General features: G+C 45.8%; 1 protein-coding gene across 1 annotated transcript in view; it reads left to right on the top strand.

The window, feature by feature from the left end:
• The window catches only part of cdh17 (cadherin 17, LI cadherin (liver-intestine)), a gene marked incomplete at its 3' end in the record, with an annotated part of 25,804 nt that extends 20,726 nt beyond the window's left edge, over positions 1 to 5,078 (top strand). Inside the window, 9 exon segments of the mRNA NM_001140113.1 lie at positions 966 to 1,166; positions 1,268 to 1,344; positions 1,938 to 2,126; positions 2,541 to 2,785; positions 2,875 to 3,011; positions 3,118 to 3,342; positions 3,444 to 3,554; positions 3,666 to 3,782; positions 4,021 to 5,078. Of these exon segments, the coding sequence (NP_001133585.1) occupies positions 966 to 1,166; positions 1,268 to 1,344; positions 1,938 to 2,126; positions 2,541 to 2,785; positions 2,875 to 3,011; positions 3,118 to 3,342; positions 3,444 to 3,554; positions 3,666 to 3,782; positions 4,021 to 4,106 (1,388 nt within the window).
• Positions 5,079 to 15,296: the final 10,218 nt, after the last annotated feature.

A 15,296-nucleotide genomic window follows, 5' to 3' on the forward strand; every position in this document is an offset into this window, starting at 1 on the left:
AGGACTGTGTTGACTGGTGTTAGGACTGTGTTGTGACTGGTGTTAGGACTGTGTTGAGAATGGTGTTAGGACTGTGTTGAGACTGGTGTTAGGACTGTGTTGGGACTGATGTTAGGACTGTGTTGACTGATGTTAGGACTGTGTTGACTGGTGTTAGGACTGTGTTGAGACTGGTGTTAGGACTGTGTTGACTGGTGTTAGGACGTGTTGTGACTGGTGTTAGGACTGTGTTGACTGGTGTTAGGACTGTGTTGGGACTGATGTTAGGACTGTGTTGACTGGTGTTAGGACTGTGTTGTGACTGATGTTAGGACTGTGTTGACTGGTGTTAGGACTGTGTTGAGACTGGTGTTAGGATTGTGTTGAGACTGGTGTTAGGACCGTGTTGAGACTGGTGTTAGGACAGTGTTGACTGGTGTTAGGACTGTGTTGAGACTGGTGTTAGGACTGTGTTGACTGGTGTTAGGACTGTGTTGAGACTGGTGTTAGGACTGTGTTGAGACTGATGTTAGGACTGTGTTGAGACTGGTGTTAGGACTGTGTTGAGACTGGTGTTAGGACTGTGTTGAGACTGATGTTAGGACTGTGTTGAGACTGGTGTTAGGACTGTGTTGAGACTGGTGTTAGGACTGTGTTGACTGGTGTTAGGACTGTGTTGTGACTGGTGTTAGGACTGTGTTGAGAATGGTGTTAGGACTGTGTTGAGACTGGTGTTAGGACTGTGTTGGCTGGTGTTAGGACTGTGTTGACTGGTGTTAGGACTGTGTTGAGACTGGTGTTAGGACTGTGTTGACTGATGTTAGGACTGTATTGAGACTGGTGTTAGGACTGTGTTGACTGGTGTTAGGACTGTGTTGTGACTGGTGTTAGGACTGTGTTGTTATATTAAAGGTATGTGTGTTCACAGCTGAAGCATTCTAATAGGAACTCATATAACCTGTGTGATTGGTTCCTCTGGGTTCCAGGCAGCCCGGTCGGACATCTGATGGTGCATGATGCTGATGATGACAACACACCCAACGCACTGCTCTCCTATTCGCTGGTGTCCCAAACCCCTTCCTCCGTCTTTACCATCGATGGCATCAGCGGCCGCATCCAGGCCAAGCAGATGCTCCAACGCAGAGACGCAACAGAGTACCACCTCACTGTCAGAGTAAACGACCCAGGTACATGCACACACACACTTGACCTTTGTCTAAAAGTTTGAACAGCACAGACACGTGTTTGCTTCAATGGGCCCTCACATACTATTGTGTGTCTCCGTCAGGTTTCAGCACAGAATGTAAGGTCCTCATCAAGGTTATCGACATCAACAATGAGCTGCCCATCTTCGAGATGAATGACGTGAGACATACCTGAGACATACCTGAGATATACCTGAGATATACCTGAGATATACCTGAGACACACCTGAGATATACCTGAGATATACCTGAGATATACCTGAGATATACCTGAGACACACCTGAGATATACCTGAGATATACCTGAGACACACCTGAGATATACCTGAGATATACCTGAGATATACCTGAGATATACCTGAGACACACCTGAGATATACCTGAGATATACCTGAGACTATACCTGAGACACCTGAGTTTCATAGATGCTTTAGTTGGTATGGGTTGTTGACCTGTGACCTTTAATACTGTCTCTCTCCCTCTCGCTCTGCTCTCGCTCCTCTCTCTGTCTCTCTGTCTCTCTTTGTCTCCCTCTCCCTCCCTCTCTCTCTCTCTCCCTCTCTCTCTCTCTCTCTCGGTCTCTCTCTCTCTCCCGTCTCTCTCTGTCTCCCTCTCTCTCTCCCTCTCTCTCTGTCTCTCTCTCCCGCTCTCTCCCTCTCTCTTTGTCTCTCTTTCTCTGTCTCTCTCCCTCTGTCTCTCTCCCCTCTCTATCTCTCCCTCTCTCTCTGTGTCTCTCTCTCTGTCTCTCTGTAGTATGGTAGTCACAACCTGTCTGAAGACACAGCTCTAGGCCACACCCTCCTGACAGTGAAAGCCACAGACGCTGACGACCCTGGAACAGGAAGCTCCCGCATCGAGTTCCACATAACCGCTGGCAACGAAGACGGAGTTTTCGCCATGGAGACAGATGACAATGGGGAGGGCAGGCTTGTTGTTGCTAAGGTAACTTCATACTGGAAGACACCTACGGAAGGTCAGATTTCGATAGGTGATGATAAAGATGGCAAGCTGATCCTAGATCTATGGTTGTATTGATTATTAAAGGAAACGTCCACCAGCAGCCTGAAACAAACCCACACAAACACTTCCATTTTGCTCAAGAATGCTCACAGATCTCTCTCTCCCTTCCTCCCCATCTGCCTCCCTCCCCCTTCCCCTCTCCCTCCCCCTCTCTTTCCCTTCCTCCACCCTCCCTTCCTCTCCCCACTCTCCCTTCCTCCCCCTCCCCTCTCTCTCCCTTCCTTCCCCTCTCTCTCCCTTCCTCCCCCTCTCTCTCCCTTCCTCCCCCTCGATCTCCCTTCCTCCCCCTCTCTCTTCCTCCCTCCCCTCTCTCCCTCCTTCCCCCTCTTTCTCCAGCCTCTGAACTATGAGACTGCTTCCTCCTATAAGCTACAGATTGATGCTCGTAACCCAGAGCCGCTGGTGAGCGGTCTCGAGTACAGCGCTGAGTCGTCCGCTGTGGTCTGCGTGGCGATCAGTGACGTTGATGAGGCTCCAGTGTTTGACATGGACATTCTGGATGTCACGGTGCCAGAGGACACCAAGGAGGGAGCTACGCTGCTCAAAATAGACGCCAAGGACCCAGAGGGCAAAGAGATACTGTAATCACATTATGAGAGGGACTGATGTTGTGTGTGTGTTATAGCTCTGATAGTGTAGGTTTTGTGCTCTAACTGTGTGTGTATTGTAGGTTCAAGATGGAGGGAGACACTAAGGGTTGGTTGGAGATTGATCCTGCTACTGGAGAGATAAAGATAAAGAATAAAGCTGTGCTGGACAGAGAGGCGGTGGAGGCCTTCCACTTTACTGTTGTCGCCTTCGAGAAAGGTGAAGAACACACATGTTTATTTCGGATACTTTTTTGACCCACACACTGCCAGTTTGAGTCCAGATTAGAGAATATCCATAATGAATAATATCTCTCCACCCCCAGCCAATCCAGAGCTGTCCTCAGAGCGTGAGGTGTCTGTGAGGCTGCTGGATGTGAATGACAATGTCCCCAAGCTGACAGAGAACCAGGCCTTCATCTGTGTGAAGAAGCCCCAGCCTATAGTCCTGACGGCCCTGGACGCAGACGCAGACCCCTTCGGAGCACCTTTCACATTCAGCCTGGCCCAGGGCAAGAAGTCCCCCAACTGGGACCTAAGCGCTGTGGACGGTACACATTTGTTAGACAAGACTACATCTCCTAGAGATCCTGTCTATTAATGTGCTCCCATGCTGATGTGGGATTGTGTCTCTTCCCTTGGTTTCCTGTAGGTACGTCTGCTAAACTGACCCTGAAGAAATCTCCCAGCGAGGACAAAACCTTCCTAATCCCCATCAACATCAAAGACAACGCTGGCATGGGCATCACACAGAAGTTTGAGGGTGAGTGGTTACAGCCAGCTGTGTGTGATATCACACACCAGAACGTGTAGCTGTGAGCGGGTGTCTTTTACCAATGTGTATTTGTCTCTGATGTGTGTGTTCTCCCTACAGTGCGAGTGTGTAACTGTACAGAGCTGGGATACTGTTTCACCGAGCCAGGCGTTCATGCAGGGGTGTTAGGAATGCCCACCACCATCGGAATCCTGGCTGGAACTGTCGGATTCATCGGTGGGTAGCATGCGCTGTTGATCACTGGTGTTGTTGCTATGCACTTTAAGGGAAGAGGGCGGAATGGTACAATCGAGGAACTAAGACCTAACTGTAGCATAAAACGTTGTATTGTTGTTGATAGTTGTTGTTATTTTGGACTAATCGAGTATCTAACGCAATTACGCAGGATTTTAGTTCTGGGTTTCCAATATTATTTTTGGACTGTTATTGATGGGTGATGTCACTTCCTCCCTAGCCCTGGTCCTGATTATCGCTTTCCATCGTATAAAAAAGGACAACCAGAAGAAATCCGTGCTGGGAGAAACGGACGCCATTCTCTAGAAACACATGAGATAGCATGTGATTGTTTAATTGTTATATTTCTGAAGAACAGATCTACTTTGATTGGTTGTATGCATATGTTATAAATACTACCTGGTCTTGTCATAATCATGCAGCTCAATAAGTTATTTCCCCTGTCAGTGAATTTTGTCTGTATTTAGCATGTAGACTGTCCATTCTCAGCTAGTGTGTCTTGACTGGCTGTGCACTGTGTGATGGTTCAAACACTCCATTTCAAGCTGCTTGCTGTAATTGTGTAGACTGTTGCTCAGAGACTTTAGTTCACTGTTTGCCTCTGACTGTTATTTGTGGTTGATACTGTCTTTATACTGATACTCCATGATGTTTTTTGATGAGGCCTGATATTAGTGAAGATGCTAGCTAGCCGAGGGTTAAATTAGGACGGTTCCACCACTTTAGAATGGGAGAAAGACGGCATACAGTAAAGAGTAGAAATGACCATGGAAAAACAACCTGTTGGAGACAGTTCCAACACCTAAACATCCCTCAGTTTAACCCTTGGTGTTAACTGTTTGACAAGCCCAGTGTAAATGAGTGCCTGGTGAATGTCTGAGTGTGTACCAAGGTTATTATAGTTTTGTGATTTTCTATTCAATTTTATTTCTATTACTTTTTCGATTTTTATTTGAAATTCAGTTGAGTTTCCATTCGGTTTCAGACTTGATTTACTAGTTTTTATTCTGTTTCAGTAGGATAAAAAACATATTTTGTTTTTATATTATTCAGTTGTAGTTTCAGTTTCAGTTGTAGTTTTTGTGTTAGGGACAGAAAGTAGCCTCAAGTGTCCTTATGCTAGGGGCCATGTATGTGTTGTAGGACTATAGCAGGGTACTCACGTACTATTTGAGATGGTCCTGTCACACACATTTCCTAGGTGGCAAAAGTCCTGATGGATATTTCCATTTATCGGCGTAGTAACAAACCCCCACCTTGCAATCCATGCCACACCAATATCACTTAGCTGAGTGTTCTGGCACAAAAATGGTTGCCGTGCATCACCCAGGTGGGTGCTACACATTGGAGGTGAGTTTCCCCCTACAATGTAAAGTGCTTGGAGTACCTCAGTTGGTAGAAAAGTGCTATATAAATCCAATAAATGATTATTAGCTTACATTTGCTTTTGTCCTTTCCAGCAATGTACTCAAAATAATCTCATACAGGGTTTTGTCTTTTGCAACCAACCACTGCTGGTGTTGTGTTTGCTGCTGCCATTGTTCACGCTCATGCTTCGTGCTCGCCCTGGGATTTCTTCCGTTAGTTGGCGATGCAGTGATGCATCAGCTAGGCCTATTTGAAACATCGCCATCTACTGGCAGCATTTACCCTCCAGATTCAGAAGTTCGAAAACCCCATTAGATTTTTGTCCAAAATTTTGAAGGAAAAAAACAACTGAACATAATTCATGATGGTTTTAATTCTATTTTAGTTTGTTTTGCAGCCAAAGATAATAGTTCCAGTATAGTTTTAGTTTACTCAATTGTTTTTCCAATTTTTGTTTTCATTTAATTTTCATTTCAGTTTTCGTTTACTATTATAACCTTGGTGTGTGCAACACAGTAATGGAGAGAGGAGTGGGGAAAATGTCTGTCTGAATAAAGGCTATCTGGACCTACTGATTTTCAGTAAAATGGTGTGCTTTGGGCTGAGAGAGGAATGTAATATTATGTGCATGTGTGTGTGTGTGTGTGTGTGTGTGCTTTGGGCTGAGAGAGGAATGTAATATTATGTGCATGTGTGTGTGCTTTGGGCTGAGAGAGGAATGTAGGTGCGTGCTTGTGTATGTTTCTGACAGGTGAGTGATGAGGTAACTGTAATAACCGTTAAAACTTCTCTGGTCATAACTGCAGAGAACAGTCTGTCACGTTGATCGTACAGCAGCAGCTTTTTATACCTCTGAAAAGGCTTCTGATGAGGAAAACTCTGTATAGGTGGTATTCCAGTTCTCTCTCTGCCTGTTTTTGTGTCTACCTGTCATTCTGTCCTCAATGCTACTGAACTGAATGATGTTGACTCGTCTCAGGGAGAGAAGAACTAAAGAGTTTTCTTAAAGGTACTGGGAGAATGATGATGACTCGTCTCGGGGAGAGAAGAACTAAAGAGTTTTCTTAAAGGTACTGGGAGAATGATGATGACTCGTCTCGGGGAGAGAAGAACTAAAGAGTTTTCTTAAAGGTACTGGGAGAATGATGATGACTCGTCTCGGGGAGAGAAGAACTAAAGAGTTTTCTTAAAGGTACTGGGAGAATGATGATGACTCGTCTCGGGGAGAGAAGAACTAAAGAGTTTTCTTAAAGGTACTGGGAGAATGATGATGACTCGTCTCGGGGAGAGAAGAACTAAAGAGTTTTCTTAAAGGTACTGGGAGAATGATGATGACTCGTCTCGGGGAGAGAAGAACTAAAGAGTTTTCTTAAAGGTACTGGGAGAATGATGATGACTCGTCTCGGGGAGAGAAGAACTAAAGAGTTTTCTTAAAGGTACTGGGAGAATGAAAGCGAATTATCTCTCTGCAAATTATTTCACAGCTATTCTTTCAAAATAATATTTATTTATTGTAAGACACATACTGATGTATTCAGTTAATGGCAGCACCTGATTTAAATGGTTTCTTTGTCCAGATCCGTCTACACTTGTAAGATATCCAGACACAATGTGTGTCTGACTACCTCCGGAGGTGGGCAGGATGATGATCACGATCAGATCACAACATGCCTTTTGATTTGTCTAAAAATGTGGGCATAATCAGAATGTGGACAAGATCAGGACAAAAGACGCAAGTTAGAACCATGTAGGTATAAACGGGCCTAGTGTGTGTGTGGAGACAGAGGCAGAGTGCAGTTTAGGTTTCAGAGCTCATAAAGTGCATCTAAGCATCAGACAACTTTTATTGTTTACGCCTGGGTCCACTCTGCTCTCGTAACCTGGTAACGCATTCCACAACAACAGACCCAAACACACCCACCAGAGAGACAGAAGAGATGAAGTGATAGGATGTCGTTACTGTCACAAAACACAAATGTGTGCAGGTCAGTGTGTGTGTGTGTGTGTCATCACAGCTTCTCATGACCATCAACTGACCTCTGATCTCTCCGCCCATGCAATACATATCACCAGAACGGCCCTTATTCCTTTAACTGTGTGGTGTGTGTGCATGTGTGTGTTTTGGTTTGCCAGTTTGTGTGTGTGTTACAAATTCCTATTCAACTTTAAAAATCTAATGTAACACCATCAACACGCTGTTCAGCAAGACACAAAATACTGTTTTGTGAGGAAATGAAGGTCTTTTAACATTGACAATAGAGTCGACATGTTTGTTTTGTATATGTTTCACAAGAGATTCGTTTTTCAGAACAAAAACACAACACGTAGCTAACAGGGCAAAACTGCACCTGCAAGATGTCCTCATGTAACTGCGACATGGCCAGAGGAATTCCTGTAAAGACATTACGAACACAAGTGACGAGCAGTGTGTGTGTGCTGAGGGGTGAGCCAGGGGACAAGGATGTGACATAACAGGAAGAGCCTCCTCCACCCCGTCACCATCGCTGTTCCACAGGGAGATAACGCAGGTCTCATGAGAGAAAGACTCACGCACATGGAAACAAGATGATGTTTACTATTAGTTAAGCGCGAAGAGGTGTCAGAGCGTGGAGTCTGGGCTGTGTAGACACAAACCTTAAGGTAAACTATGATCTGTGATCAGTAAATAACCTACCAGTGGTGCGTTAGTGAGTGATGGTGGAGCGTTCTCCTTCAAGTGTTCCCGTAGCAACACCCACTCCTGACAGGAAGTGGTGATGCGTGAGCGTTCCAGAGTGGAGCATCTGTTTCTGTGACTCAGTCCTTCTCACACACTCACACTGCAGGGCCACAATCCAGAATCACATTGGATCCCAGCAGGGAAGTTCTGGAGCGGTAACAGAGGGGTCAACACAGCCTTCTACTACTGGGCCCATTCTTGTCCACCAGCCGCCTCTCTATGTCTCTGATCTACTGTTGATGCCATTGTTATTTACCTGGGGACAAGGTGACTTTATGCCAGACTCGTGTGATGACTGAAGCTCTGAATGGGTGTTAATTACTATCAACTCAATAAATAAACATCACAACAACAAATCAAATTGTATTTGTCACATCATAAGCAACAGGTGTAGACTAACAGTGAAGTGCTTACTTACGGTTCCTTTTCTAACAATGCAGTTAAATAACTTTTTTATAGAAATAGTGACACGAGGAATAAATGAAAAACATGGCTCTATACAGGGATTACCAGAACAGAGTCGATGTGCAGGAGTAGATACAGTTGAAGTCGGAAGTTTACATACACTTACAGTGGGGGAAAAAAGTATTTGATCCCCTGCTGATTTTGTACGTTTGCCCACTGACAAAGAAAGGATCAGTCTATCATTTTAATGGAAGGTTTATTTGAACAGTGAGAGACAGAATAACAACAAAAATATCCAGAAAAACGCAATCCAGAAATCTTATGAATTGATTTGCATTTTAATGAGGGAAATAAGTATTTGACCCCCTCTCAATCAGAAAGATTTCTGGCTCCCAGGTGTCTTTTATACAGGTAACGAGCTGAGATTAGGAGCACACTCTTAAAGGGAGTGCTCTTAAACGCAGCTTGTTACCTGTAAAAAAGACACCTGTCCACAGAAGCAATCAATCAATCAGATTCCAAACTCTCCACCATGGCCAAGACCAAAGAGCTCTCCAAGGATGTCAGGGACAAGATTGTAGACCTACACAAGGCTGGAATGGGCTACAAGACCATCATCAAGCAGCTTGGTGAGAAGGTGACAACATTTGGTGCGATTATTCGCAAATGGAAGAAACACAAAAGAACTGTCAATATCCCTCGGCCTGGGGCTCCATGCAAGATCTCCCCTCGTGGAGTTGCAATGATCATGAGAATGGTGAGAAATCAGCCCAGAACTACACGGGAGAATCTTGTCAATGATCTCAAGGCAGCTGGGACCATAGTCACCAAGAAAACAATTGGTAACACACTACGCCGTGAAGGACTGAAATCCTGCAGCGCCCGCAAGGTCCCCCTGCTCAAGAATACATATACATGCCCGTCTGAAGTTTGCCAATGAACATCTGAATGATTCAGAGGACAACTGGGTGACAGAAGTGTTATGGTCAGATGAGACCAAAATGGAGCTCTTTGACATCAACTCAACGTGTTTGGAGGAGGAGGAATGCTGCCTATGACCCCAAGAACACCATCTCCACCGTCAAACATGGAGGTGGAAACATTATGCTTTGGGGGGGTTTTTCTGCTAAGGGGACAGGACAACTTCACCGCATCAAAGGGACGATGGACGGGGCCATGTACCGTCAAATCTTGGGTGAGAACCTCCTTCCCTCAGCCAGGGCATTGAAAATGGGTCGTGGATGGATATTCCAGCATGACAATGACCCAAAACACACGGCCAAGGCAACAAAGGAGTGGCTCAAGAAGAAGCACATTAAGGTCCTGGAGTGGGCTAGCCAGTCTCCAGACCTTAATCCCATAGAAAATCTGTGGAGGGAGCTGAAGGTTCGAGTTGCCAAACGTCAGCCTTGAAACCTTAATGACTTGGAGAAGATCTGCAAAGAGGAGTGGGACAAAATCCCTCCTGAGATGTGTGCAAACCTGGTGGCCAACTACAAGAAACGTCTGACCTTTGTGATTGTCATGTTTTGCAGAGGGGTTAAATACTTATTTCCCTCATTAAAATGTAAATTATTTTATACAATTTTTGACATGCGTTTTTCTGGATTTTTTTGTTGTTATTCTGTCTCTCACTGTTCAAATAAACCTACTATTAAAATTATAGACTGATAATTTCTTTGTAAGTGGGCAAACGTACAAAAACAGCAGGGGATCAAATACTTTTTTCCCCCACTATAGGTTGGAGTCATTAAAACTCGTTTTTCAACCACTCCACAAATTTCTTGTTAACAAACTATCGTTTTGGTAAGTCGGTTAGGACATCTACTTTGTTCATGACAAGAAATGTATCCAACAATTGTTTACAGATTATTTCACTTATAATTCACTGTATCACAATTCCAGTGGGTCAGAAGTTTACATACACTAAATTGACTGTGCCTTTAAACAGCTTGGAAAACTCCTGAAAATTATATCATGGCTTTAGAAGATTCTGATAGGCTAATTGACATCATTTTAGTCAATTGTAGGTGTACCTGTGGATGTATTTCAAGGCCTACCTTCAAACTCAGTGCTTCTCTGCTTGACATCATGAGATAATCAAAAGAAATCAGCTACAAATTGTAGACCTTCACAAGTCTGGGTCATCCTTGGGAGCAATTTCCAAACGCCTGAAGTTACCACATTCATCTGTACAAACAATAGTACGCAAGTATAAACACCATGGGACCACGCAGCCGTCATACTGCTCAGGAAGGAGATGCGTTCTGTCTCCTTGAGATTAATGTACTTTGGTGCGAAATGTGCAAATCAATCCCAGAACAACAGTAAAGGACCTTGTGAAGATGCTGGAGGAAACAGGTACAAAAGTATCTATAGCCACAGTAAAACAAGTCCTATATCAACATAACCTGAAAGGCCGCTCAGTAAGGAAGAAGCCACTGCTCCAAAACCACCATAAAAAAGCCAGACTACAGTTTGCAACTGCACATGGGGACAAAGATCGTACTTTTTGGAGAAATGTCCTCTGGTCTGATAAAACAAAAATAAAACTGTTTGGCCATAATGACCATCATTATGTTTGGAGGAAAAAGGGGGAGGCTTGCAAGCCGAAGAATACCATCCCAACAGTGACGCACGGGGGTGGCAACATCATGTTGTGGGGGTGCTTTGCTGCAGGAGGGACTGGTGCACAAAATAGATGGCATCATGGGGGAGGAAAATGATGTGGATATATTGAAGCAACATCTCAAGACATCAGTCAGGAAGTTAAAGCTTGGTCGCAAATGGGTCTTCCCAATGGAACATGACCCCAAGCATACTTCCAAAGTTGACCCTGACCTCAAACCCATAGAAAAATTGTGGGCAGAACTGAAAAAGCATGTGCGAGCAAGGAGGCCTACAAACCTGACTCGGTTACACCAGCTCTGTCAGGAGGAATGGGCCACAAATTCACCCAACTTATTGTGGGAAGCTTGTGGAAGGCTACCCGAAATGTTTGACCCAAGTTAAACAATTTAAAGGCAATGCTACCAAATACTAATTGAGGGTATGTAAACTTCTGACCCACTGGGAATGTGATGAAAGAATTAAAAGCTGAAATAAATCATTCCCTCTATTATTATTCTGACATTTCACATTCTTAAAATAAAGTGGTGATTCTAACTGACCTAAGACAGGGAATTTTTTACTATGATTAAATGTCAGGAATTGTGAAAAACTGAGTTTAAATGCATTTGGCTAAGGTGTATGTAAACTTCCGACTTCAACTGTATGTACATAGAAATAGGGGTAACGTGACTACGCAACAGGAGTGTGAAAGTCTCTCTGTGTGTGAGTGACGTCAGTATGCATGTGTGCGCGTGTTATATGTGTGTGTATGGATGTGTGGTTAGAGTCCAGTCTGTGTGCATAGTGTCAGTACAGGAGAGTTAGTGCAAAAGAAAGTGTGTGTGTGTGTGTGTGTGTTGGGTTGTCAGTGTAAATATGTGTGGGTAGAGTCCAGTGTGTGTTCATAGAGTCAGTGCAAGAGAGTTAGTGCAAAAAAAGGGTCAATGCAGATAGTCCGGGTGTCCGTTTTACTAACTATTTAGCAGCCTTGTTTAGCAGTCTTACGGCTTGGTAGTAGAAGCTTTTCAGGGTCCTGTTGGTTCTAGACTTGGTGTACTGGTTCTTCTTGCTGTGGGGTAGCAGAGAGAACAGTCTATGGTTTGGGTGGTTGGAGTCATTGACAATGTTTTGGGCCTTCCTCTGTCACCGCCTAGTATAGAGGTCCCGGATGACAGGGAGCTCAGCCCCAGTGATGTACTAGGCCGTACACACTATCCTCTGTAGCGCCTTGCGGTCGGGTGCCTTGCAGTTGCCATACCAAGCGGTGATGCAGTGAGGATCTGAGGGCCCGTGCCAAATCTTTTCAGCCTTCTGAGGGGGAAAAGGTGCTGTAGTGCCCTCTTCATAACTGTGTGGGTGTGTGTGGGCCATGATAATTCCTAAGTGATGTGGACACCGAGGAACTTGAAGCTCTGGACCAGCTCCAATACAGCCACGTCGATGTGGATGGGTTGAGATCGGCCTTCTGTTTCCTGTAGTCCACGATCAGCTCCTTTGTCTTGCTGACATTGAGCGGTTGGTGTCCTGCCACCACACGGCCAGGTCTCTGACCTCCTCCCTATAGGCTGCCTCATCATCCTCTGTGATCAGTCCTACCACCAATGCCTTGTCAGCAAACTTGATGATGGTGTTGGAGTCGTGCATGGACATGTAGTTGTGAGTGAACAGGGAGTACAGGATGGGCCCCCGTGTTGACAGTCAGCGTGGCGGATGTGTTTTTGCCGCCTATGGGCGGCCCGTCAGTAAGTCCAGGATCCACTTTCAGAGGGAGGTGTTCAGTCCCAGGGTCCTGCGCTTGGTGATGTGCTTGCAGGGGACTATTGTCACGGCTGTCGAAAGGAACAGACCAAAGTGCAGCGTGGTTGTAGTGTAACATTTTATTTAATCCGTGAAACTTTGCAAAACATAAATAACTGAATTTGACAAAACAACAAACCGTGATGCAGAGAGAAACAAACACTACTCAAAATATAATAACCCACAAAAACCCACGAAGAAAAACCCCTACTTAAATATGATCTCCAATCAGAGACAACGAGGACCAGCTGCCTCCAATTGGAGATCAACCCAAAAAACCCAACATAGAAATAGAAACCTAGAACAAACACAAACCACCCCCTGTCACGTCCTGACCTACTCTACTATAGAAAATTATCAGGACGTGACAGTACCCCCCCCCCCAAAGGTGCAGACTCCAAATGCAACATAAAACAACAAAAGAAACCACAAAACAAAAGGGAGGGAAGGGAGGGTGACAATTGTCTATGGCGGCTCTAGTGCAGTACCCAGAACCTTACCATCCCGCAGATCCTCCAGCAGCGGAGGTGGCTCCGGTTCGGGGTGTAACCCCCGCTCCGCCCGCAGATCCCTCTGCTTCTGTACCACCGGACCGTGGATCGTCATCGGAGGCTCCGGGCTGCAGGCCGCCGCTGGAGGCTCCGGGCTGCAGGCCGCCACTGGAGGCTCCGGGCTACAGGCCGCCGCTGACGGCTCCGGACTACAGGCTGTCGCTGGAGGCTCCGGACTGGGGAGCGTCGCTGGAGGCTCCGAACTGGGGAGCGTCGCTGGAGGCTCCGGACTGGGGAGCGTCGCTGGAGGGCGAGTGCAAGGAGCAGGCACAGGACGTACTAGGCTGTGGAGGTCTGATGCGTGGGACGAGTACAGGTGGCACTGGGCTGATGACACGCACCTCAGGGCGAGTGCGGAGAGGAGGCACAGGACATACTGGGCTGTGGAAGCGCACTGGAGGGAGAGTGCGAGGAGCAGGATCAGGACGTACTGGGCTGTGGAGGCGTACCGGAGGTCTGATGCGTGGGACTGGCACAGGTGGCACCGGGCTGATGACACGCACCTCAGGGCGAGTGCGGAGAGGAGGCACAGGACGTACCGGGCTGTTGAGACGTACTGGAGACCTGGTGTGTATAGCCGGTATTACTTGTTCCGGAACTTCCACATACTTCTCAGGACGAGAACGGGGAGCTGACTCAGGTGGCACCAAACTGACGACACGTTCCTTTGGGAAAAACTTGTGCGTCCTCCACCAACTCAATAACTCTCCCATTTCTCCCTTCTCCAAATTTTCCCTCTTCTCCCGGATTGGCTCTGGTTTGCTCCTCGGCTCCGCCGACTGCTCCATGTGCCCCCCCCAAAAATGTACTTTGGTTTTCTGTAGCCTCTCGTGCCTCCCTGGCAGGCTTCTATATCTGTCTATTACTTGGCCCCAAGTCCAGTTTACCCTCTATAGCTTCTCCTTCAGAGACCAGGTATCCATCTCCTCCCGAGCACGCTGCTTGATCCAATTGTGGTGGGCAGTTCTGTAACGGGCGTCGTATAGAGGGGACCAAAGCGCAGCGTGTTGAGTGCTCATTATGATATTTATTAACTCAAAAACACTAAAGCCAAAATAACAAACGGTAAACGATCAGAATACAGTTCTGTCAGGTACAGAGACTAAACAGAAAATAACTCCCCACCAACACAGGTGGCAAAAACCCTACCTAAATATGATCTCCAATTAGAGACAATGAGGACCAGCTGCCTCTAATTGGAGATCATCCCAAAAAACCCAACATAGAAATAGAAACCTAGAACATAAACATAGAAATACAAAACATAGAAAAACACAAAACACCCTGTCACGCCCTGACCTACTCTACTATAGGGTCAGGACGTGACAACTATGTTGTTGAATGCTGAGGTGCATTTAATGAACAGCATTCTTACATAGGTATTACTTTTTTCCAGGTGGGTGAGGGCATTTTGGAGTGCAATAGAAATTGCCTCATCTGTGGATCTGTTGGGGCGGTATGGAAACTGCAGTGGGTCCTGGGTGACCAGGCTTTCAAAGCATTTCATGGCTATAGATGTGAGTGCTGCGGAGTGATAGTCATTTCGGCTTTGGCGTTCTTGGGTACAGGGACTATGGTGGTCTGCTTGAAACAAGTTGGTACAGACCGGGTCAGGGTAGGTTGAAAAGTCTTAAATCACCTCGGCTATAGAGAGTGAAATCACATAGTTATCCGGAACAGCTGGTGCTCTCATGCATGGTTCAGTGTTCCTTGCCTCGAAGCAACACAGTCCAATAACACCAGCATAAATAGGTAACACAGTCCAATAACACCAGCATAAACACGTAACAACACAGTCCAATAACACCAGCATAAACACGTAACACAGTCCAATAACACCAGCATAAACATGTAACACAGTCCAATAACACCAGCATAAACACGTAACACAGTCCAATAACACCAGCATAAACAGGTAACACAGTCCAATAACACCAGCATAAACAGGTAACACAGTCCAATAACACCAGCATAAACAGGTAACACAGTCCAATAACACCAGCATAAACACGTAACACAGTCCAATAACACCAGCATAAACACGTA

This window comes from Salmo salar, chromosome 05 (assembly GCF_965601325.2).
Source record: "Salmo salar chromosome 05, fSalSal1, whole genome shotgun sequence".
NCBI lineage: Eukaryota > Metazoa > Chordata > Actinopteri > Salmoniformes > Salmonidae > Salmo > Salmo salar.